This window comes from Orbicella faveolata, unplaced genomic scaffold (genome assembly GCF_042242905.1).
Source record: "Orbicella faveolata isolate gen_17 unplaced genomic scaffold, um_ofav_v1 contig_34, whole genome shotgun sequence".
Taxonomy (NCBI): domain Eukaryota; kingdom Metazoa; phylum Cnidaria; class Anthozoa; order Scleractinia; family Merulinidae; genus Orbicella; species Orbicella faveolata.
Window position 1 is genome coordinate 28,497,364 of NW_028301563.1, and position 12,268 is coordinate 28,509,631.

The 12,268-nt window shown below is 41.3% G+C and overlaps 2 protein-coding genes across 2 annotated transcripts in view; one reads left to right on the top strand and one right to left on the bottom strand.

The window, feature by feature from the left end:
- Positions 1 to 7,180, top strand: LOC110062772 (proton-coupled zinc antiporter SLC30A2-like). Its single transcript, XM_089270500.1, has 7 exons — positions 1 to 261; positions 1,176 to 1,322; positions 2,663 to 2,816; positions 3,695 to 3,923; positions 5,528 to 5,633; positions 6,004 to 6,138; positions 6,566 to 7,180. Exons 1-7 carry the CDS (start codon positions 51 to 53, stop codon positions 6,709 to 6,711), a joined length of 1,128 nt encoding a protein of 375 aa, XP_089126626.1. The 5' UTR covers positions 1 to 50; the 3' UTR covers positions 6,712 to 7,180.
- The window catches only part of LOC110062773 (uncharacterized), an 11,950-nt gene continuing 6,769 nt past the window's right edge, over positions 7,088 to 12,268 (bottom strand). The window contains exons 10-14 of the mRNA XM_089270499.1: positions 12,052 to 12,085; positions 11,207 to 11,349; positions 10,510 to 10,585; positions 9,756 to 9,877; positions 7,088 to 8,997 (exon numbers count right to left, since the gene is read on the bottom strand). Of these exons, the coding sequence (XP_089126625.1) occupies positions 8,734 to 8,997; positions 9,756 to 9,877; positions 10,510 to 10,585; positions 11,207 to 11,349; positions 12,052 to 12,085 (639 nt within the window). The 3' untranslated portion in view covers positions 7,088 to 8,733. The remainder of the gene's footprint in view (positions 8,998 to 9,755; positions 9,878 to 10,509; positions 10,586 to 11,206; positions 11,350 to 12,051; positions 12,086 to 12,268) is intronic.

Here is a 12,268-nt window from a genome sequence, read left to right on the forward strand (position 1 = left end):
AAGATATTTTCTGGTTCCTGTTTTGTTGCTATAAAGATTTGCCAATTCACATGGATCGCCTTCAATCTAGACCACTTTGTTTGTTTATGATTACCGAGGTACATTACAGGTACCAGTTCAGCCGCGTCACTTCAACAAGTGTCATTTTTGTCTTATACCTTAGGAGGCGATCAAAAATGAAGAAAGCTAAAGACGGGGCTACAAAAAGACTTCGGATCGCTAGCTGCCTGTGTCTGTTATTTATGATTGTGGAATTTGTAGGTAAGAATCCTGTTCTATTTTCCCTGTTATACATAGAAAACTGAGCCTGCCATAAAACTATCCTTGAGTTATTGGTCATACTTACAAATGGTCGCTGGTTAAAATATCATAAAATATCACAATATTAATAGCTTTCACTAAAAATATCTTAACGCTCTCATAACTCGATTTAACATGATAAGTTTTTCAAATCATAGTTAAACCGACACATCAAAGTAATACGTATAACCAGGAGAGACGCGTTGAAATTGCCTTTCTGTGGGCGGTGTTAGCTATGATTGACACGGTAAATATACCACCATGAGCTTAGTAATTAATGGTAACAAATAGGAGAATAAACATTGGCAAGCCATTTTGCAATTGAATAGCGAATGGACCCAATCTGCCAATAAATATTTCTCCACGAAGCCAGAATTTCAGCTGGTAAAATACATAACTTAACATATACCATGAATGAAGTTCAGTTTTGCTCTTTAATTTTTTGCCTGTTTAGTTTAAGTGCTTCTATCTCTTGGATAGCTGGTTTAATTGTGTGAAGTATTGTGCGGTACACTGCATGGATGAGAAAACAGCGAAAACAAATAAAAGAAAGGAGGGTAGAGAACAAACTGAATGCAGAAATATGAAACATGATTTTACGAAGGTGCTGTACTTTCTTCTCGATTCATAGGACATAAGGACAAGACAATTAACTCTGCAGACAGTTTAATAAAGTATTAATCAAAGCTAAAAACGCGAATAGTACTAATTATTTTATTTGATACCGAACTATAAATCGTTCAGCGCTAAATACAATTAAATTTCACGATGATCGCCACTGGCACTTCGTCACTTCAGCTCTTTTCATTAGCGTTTGCATGCTGAAAAACGAAAATAAATCGTTTTTGCTAACGTCTCTCTTTTGTACATTTCAGGTGGATACTTTGCCAATAGCCTCGCTATCATGACGGACGCCGCGCATTTACTGTCGGATTTCGCGGGCTTTATGATCTCGTTGCTGGCTCTTTGGGTGGCTACCAAACCCGCCACTACGACTCTGTCTTTTGGCTGGCATCGCGCAGGTAACGAAACGACGATACAAGAGTCAGTCTCGTTCCCAGACCTTTGGCCGGGAGTCTACTGGTCGGCTACAGGGCTGGGTTGTTCAAAGCCCGGTTAAGCTAACCCAGGATTAGCGAGAATTTTGATTTCAGGTTTGCAACTTTTGTGTGCAGTTTCCTGTTTACGTTGTTTTTCCTTCAGGTTTGAGTTTGAAAAACCTCAAACTACGCAAAACATAATCAATGGTAAACATTTTTATACAAAGAAAATGGATACTTCGGTTAACGTTTAATGCTAACCGGCTTTCGAACAACTCGGCCCAGGTCCTTATGCCGCCGATCAGAAGAAACGAAGACTCTGGGAATAGCTCATGTAGAGAATTAGTTAAAATATGTACAGGCAGGAGCTGGTACAGGCCCATGCTTTTTACAGACAGTATCGTTCTCAAATGGTTTAGCTTCAGGACCAACTGAAATCTCAGTATGATCAAATAGCTTAAGAAAACATGGCTGCAAAAGAAACCTTCATTTTCGTTATACATTTACCCCCGGAATAACGACCCCTCGGAATTCCTGATGAGATATCTGTCTAAGGGACCACTTTAAATGACGTAATGTGTCGATCTATTCGAAACTTTAACATCTCCTCCCGCCCCCTCCCTCGGCAAACCCCCAGACATTGGGCATTTTGCATTTTCAGTTCCCCTGGGGAGAAAGTAGTGTTCAATTGCCCAACCTTAGGGTCCTACTACGCGATAAAAAGTCCCAACCACAGGGACACAAACCGGAGAAATAAGTAGTGGAAAAATATTCACCGGGAACGACCGCTTTCAACTTCTACCATGCTAAGAACAAGAATGATTCTTTTATATATAACTAAGCAGTTTCACAGTTAAGAATTTGGATTTATCATCAATCATATCATTCCACAATCCTATTTTAAAGGTATTAATTATGTTTGATCCACAACTTATACAAAGAATGGTGTTGTCTCTTGATAAGAACAACAACAACAATCCTTTATTTAAACACGATTTGGTTCAAAGCAACAGGTTTGCTTGTGGGGTCGTGTATCTAGCTAAAAATTTAAGAAAAACAGAAATATGTCTTCGATGCCTTCTGCAACACTTCACCGTGATCTCGAGGGAACTTGTTCAAAGCCCAACACAGCCCTCCTCCCATACAGCGTCAAATTCCCGACCCCAATATATCAACCAGCGATGTCAAATTCCCGTTCCCCAGGGCGCATCAGCTAGTCTGGTAAATACCCGGGTATACCCCGCGGGGATGTTGATGTCTCTATTTGATCGATAAATGACGTTGACCACGTTAACAGGCTTCCATTGTATGTCTGTTTACAGAGGTGATGGGCGCTCTAATGTCAGTGCTGTTTATCTGGGTGCTCACAGGAGTGTTAGTCTATCTAGCAATTCAAAGAATCATCACCAAACAATACGAGATAGACGCACAAGTCATGTTACTAACTGCATCCGCTGGACTCATTATCAACATTATGTAAGTCACGTGAACTAGCCCAAATCAATTACTGAAAATTGCCGATTTTATCGGACGATTGGAATGAACAGTGACCCCTGAAAAAAACGGGGTAAAACTACGTTTTGGTCTTTTTTTAAAAAGTCTTTTTAATATTTCATCGACATATAAATATTGTATTTATATCTATAGATCTTATTTGTAGACAAACACTGACGATGGTTCAAGATGACCGAAAATGTCTTATAAGCCTATTTCACGCTACGCTTTCGACTGGTATACCACATGGAATATCCCTCGAGTCATTTGTATTTCTCGGCATACATAGGAGCCTTTAGGCGATTGTGTATACCAAGAAAATACAAATTACAAGTGAGATTATTCTATGGTATACCACGAGGGTGCGTTGCATAACCATTTTATATCCGTTCCATAGAAAATATATTGGCCAACACAAACAAAGCGACATTTTCGCAGCATACAATGGGAAATTTCTAAGAAATACCGTCGATCCTGTATCCTGATTGGCTCTATATTCTATATAACAATTAGATTATGAGCTTGAGATTTCTATCACGTGATAGTTGCAGAGGGCGCAGCCCGAGTCAACTATCACGCATAGAAATCGAGAGCGAATAATCTACTAGTCGTTAAGAACTTTATTTAAATCCTCTTCACAGACACTTCGAAAACGCAAAGAAGCGGCCGTCATTTTGTTCACAAGTGCACACTGCTAAGCTACTCACTATCTGTCACAGAATAGATAGTGAGTAGCGCAGCCAATCAGGGAACAGCATTCGTGATAGGGAATCATTCGACGCATTCGACGCTAGTAGATTTATACTAAGGTATGGTATAAAAGTAAATGGTTTCCTCGGTTTCATCCTTCTTGTCCACAGATTAGGTATAATTTTACACCAGAAGGGACATGGCCACAGTCATGGCTTCAATTCAAAGAAGAAATCCACCGCTAACAAGACTAACAAGAAACGTCAAGCTTCACCATCCAGCTTTATCATCGTAGAAGAAGAGGAAAACGTTAATGTCCGAGCGGCATTTATTCACGTGCTGGGCGACTTTTTACAAAGCATAGGAGTTTTTATCGCAGCTCTTCTAATTTGGTTTAAGGTCAGTTTTGCTCTGATTTTAGGACTACTCCTACAAATCACATTCCCAACGGGGATGGGGCGGGGGGGGGGGGGGGAGGGAGAACACTCAAATGAAAAGGACGGGGGTGCTTGTCGTACCTTTTAGGGGTTAGAAACGCGATTTTGGTAGGTCTTAGGGTGTCAGCCACAAATGGTCCACAACGGGCGCTTTTGCGGTACTTTTTAGGGTATTGAGCCGAAAAAAAAAATGTGAGATTGGCAGAAAGACGAAGGTACAATTGTTTAAAACAATTGTTAGGTCAGTTTTGATGTACGGCTGTGAAGCTTGGAAACTTACGAAAACAGAAGCAAAGAAGCTGGACGGTTTCCAATACAAGTGCATGAAGAGGATTTTAAGAATAAGGTGGCCTCAGACCATCTCCCACCGACAAATTCAGGAGAACACAGGAGTGAACAGAACGAGCGATGAAATCAGACGTAGAAGATGGAATTGAATTGGACATAAAATGAGGAAAGACAAAGAGGAATATTGCGTCACAGCTCTGGAATGGAGGCCAGAAGGGAAAAGAAGGCCTGGTCAACCCAAAACAACATGGAGGAGAATGGTTGAAGATGAAAGGAAAACAGCTGGGTGGCAGTCATGGGCGAATGTCAGAAACCTCGCAGCAAACCGTAGTGGTTGGAAAGAGAATGTCAAAGCCTTATGTGCCTTATGGCATAAAGAGATATAGGATAGGATAGGAGCCGAAAAAAATGACAGGAGAGTATGTGATGTTTTAGAATTGGTACCTCTTAGGGATGAAAAAAATTTCAAGCCACACCCACAAAACAGAATCTTGGTACCTCATAGGGGTTCTTTTCAAAATTTCTAACGAGCATCCCCGTCCTTTTAATGTTGGATTTCTCTCCCCGGGGATCTTTTTCCTTACGAGGCATGTTTCTTGAGAATTGAAACCTGTACAATGCATGCATGCTAAAACTTCCAATATTTATTTTTCTAGGGGGGAGGGGAGGGAAGGGGGTGGCAAAAGGGAAGGTTCTTCACTTAATCATGACCAAAACACAGACTAAACACTGACAAAAGTGTGATTTTTCCCTCAAAATAAACATCACCTTCAATTTCAATTCAGCATTGACAGAAACACGATCCAATGGATTCACTATCTTCTTTATATATATGATTTGCAATAGCTTACAGAGACGCGATCTATACTGTTTTTAACCAGATATGATAAAATAATATCACAGGATGAGCAAAGGCACACTGCGAAAAGGGTTTTTCAATAAGCGATTTACAATCAAGCAAAACATTGCGAAGTTAGAATCGGATTTCTAAATGTACTCGACGCGTACCTTTGATTTCAGGTTGAGTGAGAAAACTAGTATCCAGGTCAGCGCGGTCCAAAAGCTGACTTTTCACTTACGGGACTAAACGGTTTATAAGTTACAGGATATATCACATGGCTGTTGCCAAAAGAACATCTTCTCTAGCTTGCTAATATTGAGCGAAAAAAGCCTGGAGACAAATCTGGCTGCACAGAATTTAGAGTATACGTCAACATATAGTTTTTTTGTCCATTGCGGAGCTTAATATTTTCGTTTTCTTTTTGTCTTCCTTTCCAGCCATCTTGGGCGATAGCAGATCCAATCTGCACGTTTGTATTTTCACTGATTGTTCTAGGAACCACGCTAGCTATTCTAAAAGATGCTTTAATTGTCCTTATGGAGGGTAAGTACCATTTTCACGTGACATTTTAACATAAGCAGTACCTCGAAAGAGGGGAAAGTTCTCGAGACCGACCTGGGGATGGGAGGAGAAACTACTCAAGAACCCAGATCTCCCACGGCCAAGCGGAACAGAGTGAGATCTGGAACAAGATTAAGTGACAAAGTTTCATAATTTGGCAAAACTGAGAAACAACAGAAAAAATCTGGATTTTGGCCTTTCAACTGGAAACAGTCCAAGTTAGATTTCAGTTGAGTGCCTTTTGGAAAAATTCAGATTTGAAAAGTTCCAGAGGACTTTGTTTTGCATCTGTCCTCTGGATGAGGTTGAGATAGAAAGCAAAAAATAATGGGATTTTTTTCAATGATTGCAGGAGTTCCAAAAGGATTAAGCTTCAGTTCTTTAAAAGCAAGCCTTCTTGATATCCCTGGGGTGTTAGCTGTTCATGATCTTCACGTATGGTCACTAACAGTGGGGACAAGTGCCATAGCGGTTCATCTTGTGATAGGTGAGTAAGTAAGCTTCCAAACGACTTTTCCTGTCTGTCTGTCCGTCTGTCTAGCAGCCTCTCTGTCTGTCCGTGTGTGTGTCTGGCACTTCGTCTATATAACTGTCGGTTTGTAAAGCTGTCTGTCTAACAGAGTCTGTTTTGCCGTAAGTCTTTCTAGCTGTCTGTCCGTCCGTCTGTCTATGTGTATATATCTGTCTGTCCGTCTGTGTCTGTCAGTCGTTTGATCAGCCAGGTTAAACGGTCAGTCAGTCGTACTGAAAAGGTCGTGGCTAAAAACTACAAAACGTACTCGTGACGTAAAAGTGACGCCATTATCACGAGGTATCACACGAAGAGTCCCGAGAATTTTCGACAACTTCCGAACATTTGTACCACCCGAGTGCGAAGGAACAACATAAGCTTCGTGTTCTTATTTCCTTTTTAGACGACACTTGTAGCTCACAGACGGCTCTGGAGGAGGCGTCGCGGATCTGTAGCCAGGAGTTTGATATTCAACACAGTACAATCCAAGTAGAGACTTCTAGCGAGAAAACCGCTGAATGCATTCAGTGCAACGAGCCTACCACATAACACAAAACTGTGGAATCATAATCAACGAGGCGCTGGACACCGGGACATGGCCATGGACGCGTGTCTTAAGGAAGCCTTAGTTTCAATTCAGATCACGATACTTCCAAAGATGATCAACAACTTCAGTCTCCCAACCTTCCTCCCCGAGATGCCACGAAACAGTGATGAGAAATCAGAATTTGGTCATCGCTGGAAATAAAAGGGTTAACGCAAGCTCTCCTCTTAAGACTGCCAAAGCCGTAAAATAAAACTGACTTATTTTATAAAAATTGCAACTTGGGAAAATCGAGCTATCAGAAGTTCTGCGCAATAGTTACCATTTTGAATTTGCCGCACTTCAGATTTTCACCTAGATACTTTACAATTAAAGGCCACCTTGTATAGCAGACTCAATATCTTTTTTATTTGGATGGTCGCACACAAGGGTTTCAGTAACTGACGTTAACATAAACACCACCTTCCACAACAGTACTGCTCAAGAGCGTTCATTTGAATGGTCACACACTAGGGTTTCATCTACAGACTTAAAAGTTAGAACCACCTTGTACAGCATAATAAACAGTACCACATGAAAGTACTGCTCAATAGCTTTCATTTGAATGGTCACACACTAGGGTTTCATCCACGGACTTCAAAGTTAGAACCACCTTGTACAGCATAATAAACAGTACCACATGAAAGTACCGCTCAATAGCTTTCATTTGAATGGTCACACACTAGGGTTTCATCTACAGACTTAAAAGTTAGAACCACCTTGTACAGCATAATAAACAGTACCACATGAAAGTACTGCTTAATAGCTTTCATTTGAATAGTCACACACTAGGGTTTCATCCACAGACTTAAAAGTTAGAACCACCTTGTACAGCATAATAAACAGTACCACATGAAGAAACTGCTCAATAGCTTTCATTTGAATGGTCACACACTAGAGTTTCATCCACAGACTTAAAAGTTAGAACCACCTTGTACAGCATAATAAACAGTACCACTTGAAAATATTGATCAATGGCTTTCACGTCAATCATAACTTAGCGTTTCATCAATTAGTCGCGTTTTCCACAGCATATTAGTATAAATCTACTAGCGTTCTATCACGAATGCCGTTCTCTGGTTGGCTACGCTACTCACGTTCTATTCTGTGATAGATAGTGAGTAGCGTAGCAGTGTGCCTTGTTAACAAAATGACGGCCGCTTCTTGGCGTTTTCGAAGTGACTGTGACGAGGATTTAGATAAAGGTTTTGAACGACTAGTAGATTTATACTAAAACAATTAGGTTATTCGCTCTCGATTTCTATGTGTGATAGTTGACGAGGGCGCAGCCAGCCAAATCGAAGTGGTTTAGCGTTGTCTGTACTCTTCTCGACAACGATATGCGTCATCACAGTGGTCAAAATGCTGTGGACTCACGAGGCGCAGCCTCGTGAGTCCACAACAAATAGCCACAATCAATCGATCAACGTCAAAGAAAATGCCGGGGTTTTCTTCAAAGCGCGAGCTGAAAAAGGCATTGCGTGACACATTGACGCGAGCAGCGTTGTCTTGACTCTTATCGACAACGGCAAATTAGCCAATCAGATTGCGAGATTTGTGGATTGCATGCCACGAAGTTTGACTCTTTAACGATGGGTGAATATACCAGATCTGTTGCAAGTACTGAAACATTTGAGCATGCCACATAAACATCGCTAAATAACGAGTTTCTAAATTTTCTACCGTGAGGGTAACCGGAGAGGGTGGTGAGGGTGGGGGTATTTACAGGTTACATACCTACAACCCCACCTCACCCCTACTCCCAGCGATTTTGGATTACTGTCAGTAATTACTCAATAGACACTCTTTTTTGCAAGGCAAATGAGACCTTTTTTATGTCAATTCAAAGGATGCAAAAGGCAGAATCTGGCCTCAAGTTGAGTCAACATCGATGCTCTCGGAGTTGATACATATCTACGACAGCTCCCAATGAGTAAACGCGCTTGTGAGTAAGACCAGAACTCATTCTCCCATTGCAAAATTCAGTGTTATCTTCTCGATCTCTTGCTGCCTGTATCCCTGTCGTCGTGATATCGCACCCGTTTGCCTCCCTCTCTGTGTTGTTTTTTGTCTTTCCTCCATCTCCCTTCCTCGCCTCTACTGTCCTTTCTTGTATTGTCTTTTTGGTCTCTACTGTCCTGTCTCTCTTCAGAGGCATCCTCTTCGTCTGGATTATTATCACTGATGCCATGTTCGTCTTTGTACTGCATCTCCAAGACTTGCATTTGCGTCTCGATCAAGTCACGCATTACCTTAAGGCGAAAGGAAAGCAGCGAACTTTAAGATATATTCAGTAATAATAACAATTAAAAAAAAAACTGCATACGAGCCACGTGGCCCATGACGCCAGCGCTTATCTCCGGTTTTTGTAGCATGAATCGACTAGGGGTATTTCTAATCCCCCCTGGATGGGATACTAGTCCATCGCAGGGTTACCTCTAGCATAAAATTCGCCGGTACTTATTTATACACCTGGGTGGAGAGAGGTTCTTTGGGAGTAAAGTGTCCTACCCAAGAACACAGCGCAATGTCCCCGGCCAGGGCTCGAACTCAGACCGCTCGACCCGGAGGCGAACGCACTAACCATGAAGCCACCGTGCATCTATACATTCAGTAAACACAGCTTATGAAGTGCCTCTACAAGAACGTTTGAAAAAGTATAGATCTATAAATCTTAGCAAATTGACCTCATTTTCCACGGTCTACACTCTTTTAGAATATTCCTGCTGTATACCCGTCATTGAAGTTGCGCGTGCAGTACTATTTATAAGAAGCCACTCAGCTTAGTTCTATTGTTTTGTGTTCTATTGTGCTCGGAAAAAGTCAAAAGCAAGAAAGCAAACAAACAAAGAAACAAACATCGCGCCTGACCAAAGGCTTGTTGCGTTTTTACACTTTACTAGCAGTTTAGTTTACTCTACATCTTCTTCCTAGATGACTCATGGAGGTGGTGTGAAATGATGACGACTTCCACCAAGGGGTGGGGGTTAGGGTAGCAGGTTATACGTACCTCCACTGCACTCCTTTTGGTGATGTGCACGTTCTTCGCTCGGTAACTCTGCCGGCGTCTCTTGTAATCACGCTGTTCAGCTAACACTTCAAACCGAGATTTAGGCTGTCCGCCTTCAGCATCTGCAAGATAATCGGGAAACTTGAACCTACAGGTCAGCAACCCTAGTCCAGTTCTAGCCTTCTCTCTCTGTCACGCAACGCCACGCTCTCGGGGAGAGGGAGTCGACGAGAACAATCGGTGTCATAAACACGCCCAGGTTAAAAGAGAAAAAAAATCAATTTCGCACACCTATCGGTCTCCTAGCATCCCATAGCACAGGGCCATAAGAGCCAATACTATTCGTTCTTGTTTAACACATTTATAATTCGTCCTTAGTCCTGTAAGGTTTATTCTATTTGAATCTCCATAAGTTTCTTCTTCAACTCTAGTTATTTCGACGTTAGAACGAAACAGATTCACCATATAGACCAAGTTCTATCTTTGCTGTGAGATTTTGGAAAACAAACACAAAAGAAATCAATCCATCATTCTTAAACCTCAACGTGATTTCTCTTCTGTTATTCCTATAAGGCTCGGAGCAAAGTAAGAATAGATCTTCATGTATCAAAAAAGACCTTATTTGCCATAAGTTTACGTCAGGGTTGCTAGGCAACCAGTGACGTTAGCCGAGGCCTCCGACAATTCCCGCGCTGAAGATTTAAACACAAAAGCTGCCTACTTTCCGGAGAGTAGTTCACTCTGTCTGTCTTACCTTTGTCATTGTTTGGGTCAGAAGCGACTTCCAAATCTACCTCTTCCTTCTGACCTTCACGTTTGGCCTTCGACTTCTATTTGTGAAAGTACAAGAGAAAATACTAAGTCACATAAAGTGGAAACACTTTTATTGACGAGAGACCGTAGAGGAGACCTTTCTAGACACAAGATGTACATGTAAACTCAGTGGTTTCAGGATGTAAATTTTCATTAATTTACTGCGTATTTCTTTTCGTTTCCAGTCAGGAATTCCCTTTATCTCTTACTAAACGTTCAAACCCAGTTTCCTTACCCAGGCAAGGAGTTTTAAAAAATATAAATTACACTTATAACGGAGGCTTTGGATAAACAATTAAGAATAAAAATCAGCGATAATAATTATGAATAACGTCTCGATGACTCGCTCCTCTTGAAAATCATGAACGAGTCATGGAGACGTCATTCAAAATTGTTATATCCCTAATTATTATAAACTACACTACCACACACAAGGAGGTTAGGCTGTGTATGAATACTGGAAGCTTCCGTATTAGTGAGGTGTGTTTTGTAAGGGGGGAGGGGGGGGGGGTCGGCTCAGTTCTTGTAAATACTACAAATCTCTTGCAAGTTAAACGAAAAAGGACCACAGGCTTGACTCCATTGTTGAAGAACTTACACCTGGGTGTACAATAAAATTATTTTACACAAACACGGACCTGTATCACATGTTCATACACGGCAAGCCGCTGCTGAGGCGATAACTCATTTATCACCCGGTCCATGGGAAGGGGTATTTCCTTTACATAGTTTTCAACAGGTAGTGGTTCATGAGTGTCTGCGGTGTCTGTAGTGTTGAGATCTACAAAGAATAACACGTTTAGTTACTGGGACTGAAATAGTTAATTTAGTTTAAGTGAACATATTTATTTAAGAGTTTGACATCTGGAGAAAAAGCCAGGTCGGAGACACAAGATGGCGCATCGCGGCCCATAAAATTTGTTTTCCTCATATAGAACAGATTGAGAGCAATCTTCGTATTTCTCCGAAGACTGCTTCGCCGGTCCTCGCTGGCCGATCCTCTCTTGTCGCTTGTCTGTCGTGGTTCGCTGCTTACCGGTCTTGGAATTCTTACATTCGCTTCCCGCAGTATTTGGTGAAAAATATATACTGCTTGCCACTCCTTATATATAAACTGTAGTCTTATGTGCAAAGCGATTTCAATCGACTGCCACCAAACCAAACCCAATCACGACAAAACAAAAAGAACGAAATGAACCAATCAGAACAGGAAGCAAAATCAGACGGCCCGTGCCAAGCGCGGGAAAAAAGCGTCTAAGCTTCCAAAGTACTGGACTTTGAAACGAGAGGTATTTGAGCCAATCAAGGCGAAGATGTTGTTTTCTAGGCCAATCAGGTTTAAACGTCTTCACAACTTTTCTCGCGCTTGTCTCCGGCTGCACGTTTCTAGTTCACTTACAATGTCCAAAAATTAAATTACTATTTCAGTTGGGCCTCTATTAACTATGGCCGAATTGAATGATATAACATTCAAGGGACATACCCAAGGGTTCTTGCCTTCTGTTCTCTATGCTGGACTGAGAGGGAAAATAAAACTACGATAAGTAACCAACCATTATTAAGCTGCAAAAATGCCGATATGGGCAAAATAATGAAGAGGAAATTCGAGGCTAGTTAGACAGAGACTGAAAGAAAAACGACAAACCTTTAAATATGGAGGGAGTTGAGATCATAAATAGCAATTCAAATTAGGTTAATCA